Source organism: Globicephala melas, chromosome 5 (genome assembly GCF_963455315.2).
Source record: "Globicephala melas chromosome 5, mGloMel1.2, whole genome shotgun sequence".
Taxonomy (NCBI): Eukaryota; Metazoa; Chordata; class Mammalia; order Artiodactyla; family Delphinidae; genus Globicephala; species Globicephala melas.
In genome coordinates, this window is record NC_083318.1 from 14,144,166 (window position 1) to 14,161,759 (window position 17,594).

At 33.9% G+C, this 17,594-nt stretch overlaps 1 protein-coding gene across 2 annotated transcripts in view; it reads right to left on the reverse strand.

Annotated features, from left to right (window-relative positions):
• Window positions 1-4,195: 4,195 nt before the first annotated feature.
• The window catches only part of HSPA4L (heat shock protein family A (Hsp70) member 4 like), a 54,462-nt gene continuing 41,063 nt past the window's right edge, over window positions 4,196-17,594 (reverse strand). Inside the window, exons 17-19 of one of the 2 annotated variants that reach the window (XM_030863891.2) lie at window positions 17,007-17,126; window positions 12,454-12,615; window positions 4,196-9,460 (exon numbers count right to left, since the gene is read on the reverse strand). In XM_030863891.2, coding sequence (XP_030719751.2) covers window positions 9,269-9,460; window positions 12,454-12,615; window positions 17,007-17,126 — 474 coding nt within the window. In that variant the 3' untranslated portion in view covers window positions 4,196-9,268. The remainder of the gene's footprint in view (window positions 9,461-12,453; window positions 12,616-17,006; window positions 17,127-17,594) is intronic. The other variant, XM_060298958.1, reaches the window with a different exon arrangement.

Here is a 17,594-nt window from a genome sequence, read left to right on the forward strand (position 1 = left end):
GTTTACTTTTGTTATTTTCATTTCTCTAGGAGGTGGGTCAAAAAAGATCTTGCTGCTATTTATGTCAAAGAGTGTTCCGCCTATGTTTTCCTCTAAGGGCTTTATAGTGTCCAGCCTTACATTTAGGTCTTTAATCCATTTTGAGTTTATTTTTGTATATGGCATTAGGGAGTATTCTGATTTCATTCTTTTACATGTAGCTATCCAGTTTTCCCAGCACCACTTATTGAAGAAACTTTTCTCCATTGTATATTCTTGCCTCCTTTGTTATAGATTAGGTGACCATAGGTGCATGGGTTTATCTCTGGGCTTTCTATCCTGTTCCATTGATCTGTATTTGTTTTTGTACCAGTACCATACTGTCTTGATTACTGTAGCTTTGTAATATAGCCTGAAGTCAGGGAGCCTGATTCCTCCAGCTCCATTTTTCTTTCTCAAGACTGCTTTGGCTATTCGGGGTCTTTTGTGTTTCCATACAAATTGTAAAATTTTTTGTTCTAATTCTGTGAAAAAATGCCATTGGTAATTTGATAGGGATTTCACTGAATCTGTAGATTGCTTTGGGTAGTATAGTCATTTTTACAATATTGGTTCTTTCCTGGGCTCTCTACTCTGTTCCATTGATTACTGTAGCTTTGTGGTACAGTTTGAAATCAGTGACTGTGCTACCTCCAAGTTTGTTCTTCTGTCTCAAGATTGCTTTGGCTATTCGGGGTCTTTTGTGTTTCCATATAAATTTGAAAATTATTTGTTCTAGTTCTGTGAAAAATGCCCTTGCTATTTGATATGGATGGCATTGAATCTGTAGATTACCCTGAGTAGTATGGTCGCTTAAATTATATTAATTCTTCCAGTCCATGAACACATTATCCCTTTCCATCTGTTTGTTTTGTCCTCAGTTTATTTCATCAGTGTTTTATAGTTTTCTGAGTTCAGGTCTTTTACTACCTTAGGTAGGTTTTATTCCTAGGTATTGTATTCTTTCTGATGGGATTGTAAGTGGGATTATGGGTAAATTTTTAACTCAATCAATCTCTTTAATGTTTATGTTTGTTTTCCTTGATTAACTTTGGCAGAGGCTTGTCTGTTTTTAAAAATATTATTTTCAGGGCTTCCCTGGTAGCACAGTGGTTGAGAGTCCGCCTGCTGATGCAAGGGACATGGGTTCACGCCCCGGTCCGGGAAGATCCCACATGCCGCCGAGCGGCTGGGCCCGTGAGCCATGGCCGCTGAGCCTGTGCGTCCGGAGCCTGTGCTCCGCAACGGGAGAGGCCACAACAGTGAGAGGCCCACGTACCGCCTCTCTCTATATATATTATATATATAATTATATATATATAATAAAATATATATTACTTTCAGATACATGTTTTCATTCTTTATTCCATTTACTATTGATTTCAGCTCTTATTTCCTTCTTTACCTTTTAATTTTCTTCAGGTTCATTTTGCTGTTACCTACCTTTTTACTGGTATTCTTAAGTCATTACATCTTTTACATCATTTTAAGTATATGCATTAAAGCATACAGGCATACCTCAGAGATGTTGCGGGTTCAGTTCCACACCATGGTAATAAAGTGAATATGACAAAGTGAGTTTCACACATTTTTTGATTTTCCAGTGCCTGTAAGTTATCTTTGGGACCTCCCCAGCAGTTCAGTGGTTAAGACTCATGCGTCCACTGCAGGGGGCACAGGTTTGATCCCTGGTCAGGGAACTAAGATCCTGAATGCCATGCTTGGTGCAGAAATAAAATAAATAAATTAAATAAATGAATAAATAAAAATAAAGTTATGTTTACCCTATACTGTAGTCTGTTAAGTGTGCAATACCATTAAGTCAAAAATTACATACATACCTTACGTAAAAAGTACTTGATTGCTAAAAAATACCTACCATCCTGTGACAACACACAGTGGCCATAAAGCTTCAATTTGTAAAAAAAACAGTAAAATGAGGTATGCCTGTATAAAATTCTAAATTAGTGCTTCAGCTGCAAGTTACCAAGTTGCATTTTATATGCAGGTTCATTGACTTAAAGATTGCTGAGTGCTTATTATGTGCATGCTCATGTACTGCAATGAGAGAAAGAGTAGGTCCAAAAGAGATTGAGGTTTAAGGGGTACAGCTGCCATTTAAAGCAGTTTATATTGTCATTCAAGTAGAACTATGTTCTGATTTTCAACAGGATTTGACTTTTCTATAAGTTCATTTTTTTTCAATTCAAGCATATGGAATTTCTTTTGGCTATGGTGTCATGTTTACTAAATATTACATATTTATGTAAAATAGTTTTACCTGATAGCTGAGTGACAGTTCATATAATTATATTAGATCTAGGTTTTAAAGTTCTATTCATTTCTGTTTATACTTATAGCCTACTACCAGTTATCACTGATATTGTGGGCCTAAACTTCTTTTCGTAGTTGTCAAATTGCTTTATATATTTAGAGGCTGTTGTTTCAGAGTTACATTTCTGGTGAATTGCTCTACCATTATTAAAACTCTGTATACCAATACTCCCCCCTTTTTTTCCCCACTGTAAAGGCAACTTAATCTGATTAATAAGTTTCTTTTGATTGGCATTTTTTCATTAATTTACTTTCAACTATTACATCATTATGTTTAAGAAGTGTATTTGTAAACACTACATGTAGTTCTTAAACTGCTAAGTTTATGGTACTTACGTTGTCATAACTAGTGATATTTGGACTTCTATTTTATTTCTCTTTGTTCTTTGCTTCTCGTTGCCTTCAACAGGGTTAATTTTCTTTACTACAAATTCCTAGTTATTTGTTCTTAATTTAACGTGAATCTTGTTATGTCTAAAACGAATACACAAATCCTTTTCAGTGAGGTTAAACAGGAGACCAAATATAATTGTGAAGAAAAGTAAGGAAATGCTGCTCAACAGAACTGCTTCAAATTGCCTTTTGGCATTTGCAGGATGCATGAACCATCCTGAACCGATTTCTTTACCTTTCAGCAGAGGGGAGAGCTTGAGGATAAAGTATTAGGAGGTACTTACAGTCAACGGACATTCCTTCTTCACCTCGGGAAGGTTATCAACTCTTTGCTGTTTAATCACTAGGGATTGTGGGTTAAAAAAAAAAAGAGCAAAATCCTCTCCAGTTCTTCCCCAAATCAGGATAAGATGAACAGGAATGAACTGCCAACTGTTCAGCCTTCTAGACTTTGAAAGTACTCATTTCCATTTCATTGGAAAGTTAAATGGGGGTATAAATATTTTTCTGAGTTGAGGATTTATTATCCTTCTTTTTCTCACAAATTGTTCAAGCACTAGAAGATTAAGCACCAAATGCTGTAATCTAGACCAGGGGACCTCAGTTGTTTCCTTATCCCAACATGCTATTTGACACATGTTCAACTGGAATAGCAATTCTCAAAAAGAGGTCAGGAGAAACTTGGGCAGGGAGCTCCTCTTTGTGTACTGAAAATTTCTGAAGTCTAGTTCATTTATCGCTAGATTTTCTCTTCTAATATAAAGTTAAGTTATTCGCTGACAACACAGTATTAGCAAACTACTATTGTAGTTTTCAGAATCGATATCATTTGATGGTTTAAAAAGTTTGTCAATTTACTCAGAACCCTCACTGCCAAGCAAATTTATGTAAATGACTCTGATGACCTGTCCACAAACCACCAAGTCAGTGAAGTTCAGTATGTGAACATTAAGCCTCAGGTGTGTAAAACTCATGGTTCAAAGAGTAAGTAGATAAATATATTTATAATTACATAACTTCTTGACAATGTGCACTTGCCATCCAAAACTGAAATGCATTTATCAATTGCTATTTGTTCACTAGTATGAAGATGCCATTTTATATATATAATGTTTTATATACTTTGATTCTGTGAAATGTAAACATTTTAAATGTGAACCAAAATTGTATGCCACATATATATTAGCATCATATATAATAACATTACCGACTTAACATTACAAACCATTCTCAAGTCTGCTTATTGAAACTAAGGGTCTGTTATATGCAGTTTATAGACACATCACACTTCATTATGATTTTCTGCTTTGCACTGGTCAATCTGTGCTAAAAACAAACTGGGAAATTGAGAAATCAAATGCAGTAGTTTTCTTTAAAAAAAAAAAAAAAGCTAGTAGGTACTAAACTGCCAGAAGGTATTTTATACTAATGACTGGAGTCGGAGTCACTATGTGTATAAATTATTTTAATAATGGTTGGAGAAAGGAAAAATGACTTGGATGCCATTTTAGTACTAAACAATTCAGTAACTTCATTAAAAATTTGCTTCTATATTAAACAACAATGGCTTCATCCTGCCAAATATAACATTTTTTACTTTTAATGTGAGTCTCCTTCCAAGACACTAAGCCATAAAAGTATTATTTCAGGTGAAGAAACCACAACACTTTAATGTTTCCTTTGCTTAGCTCTCCATTTCTAATTACATTTTTACATCTACATTCTGGGTGGGTCCATAAGATTTCAAGAGCATGTTAACTCAAGGTCTTGGAAGCAAAAAATTTAAGAAATTCTGAAAAAAAACAAGAAGGATGCACAACACATGTACGTAATCAGAAAGCAGCAAAGAATTGAAGTTGTCTGATCTTTAACAACTGTTTTGAATTTCTGACCCTTTTTGTTACATTGATATCTGGATTAAAAACGAGGGACGTTGGTTACTTAATACACAGTACTCACAAAATTGACCTCTTTTGGTCTAGAACTACTTAAAAGTATTCAAAGGCCAGAATATGAAAAATCTATTAAGCCTTATTAAATTTTAGAGAAATTACATATGGAAACTTATAACATGGCTTTTCAAGTATAAATTTAAGAGTCAAAAAATTCTTAACAGTAAGATTTGGTTTTAAAGTAAAAAGACAGGTAATAAAATTAGCCATCAAAGTGATCGTAAAAGTATTTTTTTAAATCCATGAAATAAAAGGCTTAAAGAATAATCCAAAATAAAACAAAATATAATTGAGAGAAATATAATGATTATTTACGAGTCCAGAACTGAGAGATAAAACAAGGTAACTGGAAAGACTAAGATAATTTCCACTTATAGTGTAATATACTATAATGCAATTAAACTATCTAAAACATGTTGAAGTTCACTAATCTCTTTATAGGATGGGTAATCAATACACTTCCCTAATACTCATCATGTGACCTAGGACATGACAGTAAATTAGAGATTCCAAAGCAAAGATCATTACCATTTATTTTTGTTGCTGTTGTTGATATGGATTTTGACCTGCCTGACAGACTAAGTCAAATGTTCGTGATTCAATTATTAGTTTTCTTTCTTTGACTTGAAAGCTCCAAGTTATTTCATAATGTATCTGAACAGACATGCCTTTTGTTTTAATGCTTACTCGAACAATATGCTAGAGGTACCCCTAGAGATCTGGAAGGTGAAAGAGCCATTACCACTTATAGGTACTGACTACTGCCATAGACATTTAGGGGTTTTTCTTCTAAGCAGTTTGTTAATATTCTAAAAATTCCAGGTACCCTGTTATTGTATGAAACAATCACCCTTGAATTTAACAAGGGAAAAAAACTTAAGACATCTGGCTATATTATAAACCCAGAGCTGTCTGGTTAAGAAACATGGAAGAATATTAATTTTAGTTTATTGTGTATTAGAGATGTGAAAGTAAAATAACTAAAGCTTTTGTTTTGGTTAAAGACCTGGTCTTGATCTGCATTAAATCTTATTACTTTTTATCAAAAGAAAAGATTATGTGCTTCCTGGAAGTTGTCTTAAAATTATACTTTGGCTTAACCTTGACAAAAAAAAAAAGGTAGTTTTAAAACTGTTTTCTTTTTTTTGATCAAAAAGTCTGTCTCTTCTGAAATTGACTAAGAAGATTAGTTTGGTAAATGACTGATAGTTATAAAACATACTGTAGTTAAGAGGATAATAAAACATTAGAATCAGACTTTATAAGCATCCTGACACCTGTGTCATTTGAAAAGATATCAGTGGCTGACTTTAATCAATGCCATCAGATTTTAAATACTGAGGTATCAATACAATTAGATATGCCTCTCATTAAGTTTTACAGAATCCACTATCACAAAACCAAATTCCACTTAGAAGTTCTGAAGTCTAACCACAAAATAACATCTACTTTAGAACTGAAGTTTTTTTGTTGTCAGATTCTAAAAGTTGAGAAAGATGAAGTTATATTTGTCTATCACTTCTAAATCTATGATATGTAAAGTTAATGCCAAGACTTTAATTGTTGTGGACTACCAAATACCAACTATTAAAAACAAAACAAAATCCTAATGGGAATGTTTGTAGGCTTAGTATTACAATTCAAATTTATGAAAACAGAGGGATGGTTAAATCTGTTTTGGGTCAATTGATCACTGTATTCAAATGTCTATTATCTTTAAATATAGTCTTTCAAAACACTTGCATCTGTGCTAATTTGGATAAACTGTTTTAACATATCACTTTATTATATTGATAATTGATCCCCAAAATTCACTTTAAAGACTTCTAGCTAGGAAATATAATCATAAGTATACTAAAAATTGACCCCCCAAAGTCTAAGAAATCTTTATTTCTTCTTAAAGTCTAATTTTTACCTTTTTAAAATTGAGATTATCTGTTATTCCAATAGCCTCATTCTTTGGTGTGCTGTTTGTATTGATAGTTGTTTTAAAACTTAAGTATTCTGTATATTGCTAAGGAATTAAAACATCACAGACTTTCTTTTGTTACATTATTTAGCAATCTGTTTTTAAAATCACCATGCGATTGGCTATCAGGAGTTGATTTCTAAAACCAAATAATTTATACTTTTCCAGAGTCGTAGTGTATTAGATTAATACATTAAATTAATCATTTCCTATTAATCCTATTAATCATTTCCTACATACTTAGTTCTTATTTGTTTACTACAGGAATACATCCTATTTTGCAATGTATTTTTAAAAATAACTTCTAAAATAGTGGCTTTTTATTTTGAAAAAAGATCTTTAATTTTTCATCTAAGCACTGCATATTTCATACAGATTAAAATTAAACTGAACCCATGCCTTCTACCCAAAACTATATTGAGAACATTTTCTCTTTTATTACTGTATTCAATAAATAATTATAAGGTTAAGGGCTTTTGAAAATCATTTAAGTTGAATAAATGGGTAGGAAAAGTATACATATTATCTTTGGATATATTTAACTTATTAAATGAAGTGTTACATAACTGCAGGAATTGGAATGTTATAATTCTGACTAAAACACAGAACTATATAAACTGACTTATGGAACTGGAAAATGTCAGGAGGTACTACACAATTCAGATGCAGAAAGCTTTGTTCCCATATATTCCCAATTAGTTTTGGAGGTACAGCTCCTAACAAAGTGGGTGGAGATTTTCTTCTTAAAAAGCTGTGAATGCCCTATGTGTACTGTTATATATTCCCTTTCATAACTTTTATGCTCTTACTGAAGTGAACCTATATATTCAACATACAAACGAAAAGTAACAAACATGCTTTTAAAAAAATGTATTATTTCATCATTACTAATGTATATAAGTACTTCATTAGTTTGAAAACATTAAAAAATATATTGGGTCTATATGATTTTTTAATGCAAAAAAGGGACATCTCCCTCAAAAATGATGAATAAAAATCCCTGCAAAATGCACTGCTCCATACTTTCCTTTCAGTGCAGACTACACTGTAGAAACAGAATCTCTCTTAGAGAACTAGTTGTGAGAAGTAACGACTATCCCTAAAGATATTAAACTCTCAATTTTTATTACTTAAGAAAAGTCCATATTAATTTTTTTTAATCCTTAATATAAAGATGATGTAGCTTTGGGGAAAACTGAGCCTTTCAAAATTTTAACCTATGTCAATCTAGTTGATTGGCATTAAGAACACAAGTGCCCATGCATTGTCTATGCTTCTTTTTCTTGTAGGTTGAAAAGTCATTTCATTCTGCTCCCATATCAAGCTTCTGCACAGAACTGAACAGTGTGAACAAGTCTGGTGATGAAGCACAGATTAAGTCTTTAAAATATCTTAATTTCACAGCCCTTCAACACATATAATTTATATATGAAGCACCAAAACTGGAGCCAAGGTCTGAACAGGTATTGTAACAGCAGGAACTATAATTTAATCACATCATATCATATTACACTATGTAACATTCTATATTTTGCCTGTTGATGTGTAACACAGTTAAGTTTATTACAAGCAGTATTTCCTAAGACCTATGGTATAAGTGCTTCTTTTCAAGTATTACTGCTTATTTAGTGTTTATATGTTAACATTAAGTAAATCAGTGATAAATGTATACAATGCAATACACATTGTGCCGTTTCTCCCTGCCCTCTGTTAACATATTAACAAAATCAACTAAGAAGACCAAAACAACTATTAAAACTAAAACAAGGTTATCAACATCACAGATGCATGTCTGAGTAGGTCAACAGCATTTTCCCCTTAACATGAAGGTATTTTCATCAAAAATGCTTCATCATTTTTGGGCCAGCATCACTTTAGCAGCAACTGGTCTTCAGGACAAGTAGATCAGAAGTTTCAAGTGCTAAAGACACTGAATTACTCTAAGAAACATCAATCCACATGACTAATGAAAAGAAGCTAACTGCTGGTGTCACCTTAACATAAAATTGTGCATTTTCCTTTTCAATGTGTGATTTAGTTCATTTATATGATGAAAACAAAGTTTTGAAGTTCTCATGGCACACCAACGAGATGGACTAATTTGTCAAGGAACCTCTTATTTGTTTTAATATTTAAATTATAACAATACCATAACTAGAAAAAGGTCAGTGACTTGGTGGCTTTAAACCACATCAGTTTCAATATTTGTTTTTCAAAATAATGATGCAATTAAATCTATGCTTCTGCAACAGTAGCACAATACAGTATCCTTTCCTGAATAAAGGAGCTGAGGTTTATCCAAGTAGAAGCTTTAAATAAGGTTGCCAGCTACTTATCAATCTTGCATGTTTGACATAAAATATATTAGGAAAGCTTAAACTGACTTGTTAATGTATATTCAGCTAAATCTTCACATTAAGCAGCAATGGAAATGAACAAGAGGTGCACTCAATATAAAACACTTTTCAAAACTACTCCAAAAAACAAATGACAAAAAGTGGTTAAGAACAACTAAATGTCTGTTGTGTGTACCAGATGTAAAAGAAGAATGGACCCTGTGGTTACTTGCACTGTTTGAATTACGTGAAGGTGAAATTAAGACTTAGTCCACTTCCATCTCTCCAGAAGATTTAGTATGCTGTGTGCTGTCTTTTGTTGTATCTGGTTTAGTTTCAGTCCCACTCTGTCCATCCACTGGTCCGTTGTGTTCACTATTAGCTTTTGCCTTGTCTTCAGCAACCTCTACTTTTGGTTTGGGCTTATAAATGATGGGGTTACAGAAATGATCCAGTTCCTAAAGACATGAAGAAAATTGATTATATTAAAAATATTATGTAACAAGTTACCATTAACATTCTAAAATCCACATTAACTTTCTAAATTTCCACATAATTCCACATTCCTGAATAGCTGTTGGCTCAGCTAGATAACCAACTAATTCTTAAACTACCGATTTACCTTCTCAGCTAGTGTTTGTCAGGGGTGATAAGAAACTATTCAGTCTTTAATAATATATTCTGTATTTACTGTTCCTAAAATTTTTTCCTCATAATTTGAATACAGTGTATTTTGGCAGGAATCGTTTTTATTTTATTTATTTTTTTGGCTGCACTGTGCAGCATGTGACATCTTAGCTTCCCGACCAGGGATTGAACCTGGGCTCTTGGCAGTGAGAGCGCAGAGTCCTCACCACTGGTCCGCCAGGGAATTCCCAGGAATAAATTTTAATTCATTCCTTTAAATTATGCCGAGAGCTCTGTTATGAAAATTACATCATGTAATACCTATTGCATAAATTAAAACTTCTCAACATTTACAAAAAACAGTTTTAATAAATGGAATTATATAAATATACACACTGACTTCATTTACTTTCTGAAAACAGCTCAGTAGCCTTTTCTGTTGAAGGAAAAATAAGCCATGAAAGTAAATTCAACTTAATAATTTAAAAGAGATATATTTTCCATATCCTTGCTTTTTCTACACAGAAATAAAAGACCATTTCAGATAAAGCTACTGAAACACTTTAAGTTCTTTCAAGACCAGTGTCACAGATATTGGGATAGGGACGGAAACATAGAAAGTAACATCCTTGGAGAGTGTTTTAGTGCAAACTGTTCTTATCACACTCTGCATCTCATCTGATTAGGAGTAAATTACTATAGATTCTTTGTCAAACTTTCTCAAAAGGAAAATACTCTTATTTTATGATTTTAAAAAATACCCATTTTGGTACAGGAAAAGTTGCTCAACATCACTAATAATCAGAAAAATGCAAATCAAAATCACAATGACATATCTCACACATGTCAGAATGGCTATCATCAAAAAGAATACAAATAACAAATTTTGGCAAGGATATAGGGAAAAGGGAACTTTAGGTACACGTCTGGTGGAAATGCAAATTGGTACAGCCATTATAGAAAACAGTATGAGGGTTCCTCAAAAAGCTAAAAATAGAATTACCATATGATTCAGCAATTCTACTTCTGGGGAAATATCCAGAAAAAATGAAACTACTAATTTGAAAAGATACATGCACCCTAATGTTCCTAAGCAGCATTATTTACAATAGCCAAGATAAGAAGCAACCTAAGTGTCCATCAACAGATGAATGGACAAAGAAGATGTGGCACGTATATACAATGGAATATTACTACTCAGCCATAAAAAAAGAAAGACAATTTGCCGCTTGCAACAACATGGAGGGTATTATGCTTATAGAAAAAGACAAATACTGTATGTTATTACTTACATGTGGAATTTTAAAAATAAAGCAATGAGTGAATATAACAAAAAAGAAATAGATTCACAGATATAAACAAACTAGAGGTTACCAGTGGGGAGAGGGAACTGGGGAGGGGAAAGATACGGGTAGAGGATTAAGAGGTACAAACTAATATGTATAAAATAAATAAGCTACAAGGATATATTGTACAACATAGGGAATACAGCCAATATTTTATAATAACTTTGAAGTATAATCTATAAAACATTAATCACTGTGTGTACACTTGAAACTAATCTTGTAAATCAAATACACTCCAATTAAAAACACCCTAAAACCTGTTTTTGTTTTAAAAATGAATCAAATACCTACAGACATACTGAACTAGATTAAAAAGAATCACCTGAAATTCCATCTCCTATAGATTAACATAACTAACCTTTTGGTGAACATCCTAGATGTATGTCCATGCACACACACATCTCCAAACATACAAATCTATGAACATGCTAATTGATACAGTGAGATTACAGAATCTAAATAAAGTTATCTTTCCTTTTTCACTGAATATGTTGTATAAATCTATATATCTAAATAGATTTACCTCTGATATCTTAAATACTATATTTAATTGTTGAAATGTGTTTTAATATTGAAATATGCATCAATTTATCTAGTTTCTTACTGATAGGTATTTAGGTTGTTGCCAGTTTTTTGCTATCATAAGCAAGGGTATTTATCTGCATATACTTATGCAACAGTCAAATTAAGGTGAATTCCTAGAATTGTGATTTCTGCATTAAAGGGTAAACTCATTTTAAATTTCTATACATATTCTGAAATGATGTCCCAGAAAAACGGTAACAAATTTAACCAAGTTGCTCAGGAAGAGCATCCATTTCTTCACACCCTTGGCAATTATGGCAAAGATTGTGAATGTAAACACACAACCAAATCAGAGAGAAGAGATTCGCATTTCTTAGATTAGTAATGAAGATGAACACCTTTTCATGTTTATTGGATATGTATTTCTTTCTTTGTCAGATGTTTTACCAATGTCTTTACTCATTTTTCTACTTAGATGCTGATCTTTATTATCATGTTTGTCCCCGTGTTTTTCATAGTGTTTTCTATAACCTCTGATATTTTCAGTAGTAATGTTTTTTAAACTGGAAAGTTTATCTCATAAGTAAGATTTTACCATGGAATTTTACACGTTTCAAACTATGTCAAAGACAAACATATATTGCAGTTTTACAATGGAGGCTCAGAAGTATTATACAGCCTAGAAAAATCGGACATATTTGGAGTTGTCACATTGCTTTACTTCATTCTGTATTACACTTAAAATCTAAAAAACAGCTTTGTGTATATGACTAATTAAATCAAGGAACAGAGATGTCCCACCTAGAATGTTTTTTTTCCCCCAAATTAAAGATTAGCCTCAAATTCCTGTTTTTCTATATTCTTCTGCCAACTGATTATTTCTCAAAGTATGGCTCCTACTAACAATGTTTAGTGACTGAACCCATGAAAAAGCGAAGTTTATAGTTTCTTACCTTTGACTTTGCGACTATTTCTGAAACTTTGACCACAGGATCTTGAGTGAGACTTAGTTTGTTCTGTGCATTCATCTTACTGTTCAGCCAACTCATGGCTTCACTGATATATTTTTCAACTTTTTCCATTTCAGCAGGATCCAAATGATCGTATCTTTCATCCTATTAGGAAAAAAAAAAACTTTACTTAATGTAACAGGTTTTTCAATAAGCACCAATTTATTGATAATTTCTGCTTAAAAGAGTTAAGACTCTTATTGAGTGTATACCTCACACATACGCGTGTGAAGAAGCCATTTACAGACTACACAGAACTGAAGAAACTGGGAGAAAGAAAAATCAGTATGGGGTTTTAAAAGGAAAGGCCTTCTGAAGAAGTCAGGTTTGGAAAAGAATGGTGAAGAGTATTAGAGGAAAAAGTAGTATTTAGCCAAGAAAGAAGCTGCATGGACTTAAATTTGTCAGGGAGTAAAGAAAAATAAGTTAAGCAGGCACATAGCAAGCTAGACAGAAAATTCTGACTGTACAACAGAATATGTTTAAGTTGTTGACAAGAATTACTGGGTTGGCCAAAAAGTGCCTTTGGTTTTTAAGTAAAAATAAAAGACACATTTTCCATGTTCACCAAGAACTTCACTGAACAACGCATTCACCCTTTTGTTCCACTACCTTCTGCCATTTTTCAGGCAACGTCATAATTCCATCTTCCCAAAACTTTTTCTTTATGAGCAAAGAACCGTTCCAGGCCTTTTACAGTCTTCCAGGGAACTGAAATTTTTTCCATTAAGAGAATTTCGTAAAGACCAAAATAAGTGGAAATCCGAAGGTGCAATATCTGGTGAATATGGCAGATCAATTAGAACCTCCCAGCCAAGCTGTAACAATTTTTGCCTGGTCATCAAAGAAACACGTGGTTATGCTGATGGAAGATTATGCGTTTTCTGTAGACTAATTCCGGACGCTTTCCATCGAGTGCTGCTTTCAGTTGGTCTAACTGGGGGCAGTACTTGTTGGAATTAATCTTTTCGTTTTCCAGAAGGAGCTCATAATAGAGGACTCCCTCCCAATCCCACCATATATGCAACATCACTTTCTTTGGATGAAGCCCGGCCTTTCGTGGTGGTGGTGGTGGTTCATTTCGCTTGCCCCATGATCTCTTCCGTTCCAAATTATTGTACAGTATCCACTTTTCTTTGCCCCTCACAATTTGTTTTAAAAACGAAACGTTTTCATTACATTTAAGTAGAGAATCACGTTTGGAAATATGATCAAGGTTTTTCTCGCTTAACCTATGTGGAACCCAAACATCAAAGTGATTAACATAACCAAGCTGGTGCAAATGATTTTCAACACTTGATTTGTATATTTTGAGTATGTCGGCTATATCCCGCGTGGTATAACATTGATTGTTCTCAATGTCTCGATTTGATCGCTATCAACTTTAACTGGTCTACCTGATTGTGGAGCATCATCCAGCGAGAAATGTCCACCATTAAACTTCACAAACCACTTTTGACACGTCTGTTCGGTCACAGCACCTTCTCCATACACTGCACAAATCTTGTTTTTCAGTTGCATTTTTACTTTGCTTGAAATAATAAAGCATAATATGCCAAAAATGTTGTTTTCTTCCATCTTCATTATTAAAATGGCTACACAAAAATCCACCAATTTTGATGTTGTTTTTAAAATGCATGCTGATATGACAGCTGTCAAAATACAATCTAATAAAATTGTTTTGAATGAAGTTTAAGACAACTAAGTGCTAGTAGAGCCATCTTACAAAAAAACCGAATGAACCTTTTGGCCAACCCAATACATAATAAAATTTTGTCTGAAAGAGACAACTGCAGCTGTCACATGTAGGCAGCAATCTAAGATGTGATGATTTAGACTGGCAGTCTCAAAACCAGAAAGAAATGACAATGCAACATATAGAAAGAGGATCTCCTCCCCATTCATCCCTCTATCTGCATGCTTTTTTAATTTATTTTTTATTTTATTTTTTTTATTTTTTGCGGTACGCAGGCCTCTCACTGTTGTGGCCTCTCTCGTTGCGGAGCACAGGCTCCGGACGCGCAGGCTCAGCGCAGGCTCACGGGCCCAGCCGCTCCGCGGCATGTGGGATCTTCCCGGACCGGGGCACGAACCCGTGTCCCCTGGATCGGCAGGCGGACTCTCAACCACTGCGCCACCAGGGAAGCTCCCTGCATGCTTTTAAAAAAATCTCTAGCCTGAACCTCTTCCCTGAACTCCCTACTCTATAGCCAACTTCAAACTTGAATTCTTATTTGTAATGTTTGAAACGACTTACCTATGTTTCAAACTCATGATTACCTCCCCACCTACTCTTCCAAGTTCTCCCCGTCTCAGTAAATGGCAACTTCACCCTTGCAGGCCAAAAATCCTTGGAGTCATTTGACTCCTCTTTCTGTTATATTTACATAAAATCTATCAGTGAATCTTATTGGCTCTGCCTTCAAAATATATGCAGCAGAAATCCAACCACTTCTTCCCCCTCCACTCTCCGGGTTCAGGGCTCCGTCACTGCTTGCTTGTGTTATTCTAATGTTTTAACTAGTCTCTCTGCTTCCGTAGCCTTTAAAAGAAAAGTCAAAATTTAAAATTCTATGCTCAAAAGCCTCCAGTGGATTCCTATCTTAGTGTAAAATCCAAACTTTTATAATGGCCCACTAGGCCCTTCATGATCTGGCAGCTGATAATCCCATCCCCCAATGTTCTGAGCCACACTGGCTTCCTTACTGTTACTCCAACACATTCTCCCCTTTGCAACTGCTATTCCCCCTTTGTTAAGGACATTCTTTTTATAGTTATCATATGTCTTGAACCCTCACGTCCTTTAATTCTCCCCTCACATGATGTCATCTTATTAGTCTATATTTCTGACAAATCTCCTCCACCTGTGGCAGTCCCTTACTTTTCCCATAGCCCTTATCACCATCTGACTACTTCATAGTAACTCATTTATTGTCTATCTCTTCCCACTGAAGCATATTAGAAACAAGTTCAGTGTTTTGTTTGATGCTGTAGTTCCAGCACCTTGAAGAGAGCCTGGAACGTAGTAACTCAAAATTCTTGAGCATAAGTGAAATCTTGCCTTGCTTTGAATAATATTTTAAACCTGCATCCTCAAGAAGACTGCTACAGCCTGGCGAACACTAGGTTATAGTAGTTGTATACAGATCTTCCAATACCAGATGTGAAATACTCTTGGTGTTTTTATTTGTCTGCTTGTTCCTTCTTACTTTTCCATTATCCTTACATTCTATTTGTACTTATATGGACACTGATATTGGCAGGCACATTCACAATCAGTACCTGGATTATTCTTTTAGGCAGGCTGGATTGCACTCTTTATTTTACAGAATTTACAAATCTTTATTTCTAAAATAAGTAATCACCCTCCACATTGTGTAGTGAAAAGCAGTATAGTTGTTAAGGGTCTGCATGTTTCAGATTGCTTAGGTTTTATCCTGACTGCTTCTCTTAACCTACCTGTGTAATCCTTGACAAGTTTGCTTAAGCACTCAATTCTCTTACATAATACATTCTTGTGAGAATAAAGTGAGATAATTCATGCAAAGTGCCTAAAATTTAGTAAGTGCTTGATAAATGTAAGCTATGATAATACCCTGCCTAAATCTTTCTGGTGCTGGCCTCTGCAGCCCACTGATGCAATTTTAACATCAGTGGTAAAACCTGGGGGAATTATAGTGGATATCTGTTTAAAACAGGAGTCAGCAAACTTGTCCTGCAGGCCAAATCCAACTTGCTGAATTTTTAAATAAAGTTATTCTGGAACACAGCAATGCCCATTCATTTACACATTGTGTGCTTGCTCTTGCGCTACAATGGTAAAGTTGGGTAGTTGTATAGAGATGGTAGGCCTACAGAGCCTAAAATATTTATTATTTGTTCATTTAAAGAAAAAGCCTACTAACCTCTGATTAGAGGGCAAAAATCATCAGCTTAATTTTGTCAAATCTTACTGTTACATCCAAATGGAGATATTATCTATACAACTAAATATTTCAGGCTGAAAAACAGTGGAAAGGTTAAGGGTAGTAAGATAGATTTGGGCACATATATAAAACAATAAATGATACGGGAGTTACAGATGACTGAAAGACCGGAAGACAAAGTGCAACCAAAAGAAAAAGAGGCCAAGGGACAAAATGAATGCTAGCAGAGTCCAGTTTCAAAGAGGCCTGTAAATTAAAAAAGGTCCAAAAAAACCTTCTGCACTATAATGAAACACCTAAGAAGAAAACAATGCATTTGGTCACTGGATTAAATTTATAATATAGTTTTAGGGAATTTTAAAAGATTAAAGCCACATATCTGCACTGTATTTGAAATTATCAGTATCCTTTACTGATAATTTTACAATAAAGAAAAAAAAGTTTAAGTTTGGTGCACAATGTCTCTGGAATTTGGTAGCAACAACTGCTATAGCTTTGTAGTTGAGAATTTTTAGATTTACCCCACCCTCTCTGCGTAATACACACCAGTTTACTTTATGAATTCAATACCTTGTTTCTGTATGCTTCTATAACTTTCATGACAAGTTGGATCTTTTTTCCCAAGTCGTTTAAAGCTTTTGGTCTCTCTTCATGTTCCACGTACCTCATTTGAATTGGCTGGCCATATTTCTGTTAACACAAGTTTTTTAAAAAGAAAAAGTTATTAACAGAAAACAACTTCTATTGGGCCCTTACAGAATGATGAATAGGAAAGAAAGCTGGTCAGATTAAAATATGTCCCCTCTTGTTTTCCTACGTGGAGATGAGTTCCAGTTGTTATTTGCTTACTGAATCCTACACAGGAATGCCTATCTTCTCTCATTCATTAAGATTACCTCTTGATTCCTCTCAAATCCAAAGAAAAACTTTAATTACTTTAAAGTTACATGTTAAAAGTCTATAAAACCATTAAGAAAACCATAAGAACTATATACTGTGTGCAGGACTCACATATTTGAAACTTGGTTTCAAATATTTATAATGCATATAACTCTCTAAAAGCAACATGATTACTGGGATTTCCTGATATTTAATACCTATTGAATATTATTTGTTATATTTATTCATTAGATTAAGATGTGTATTTTAAGTATAGTG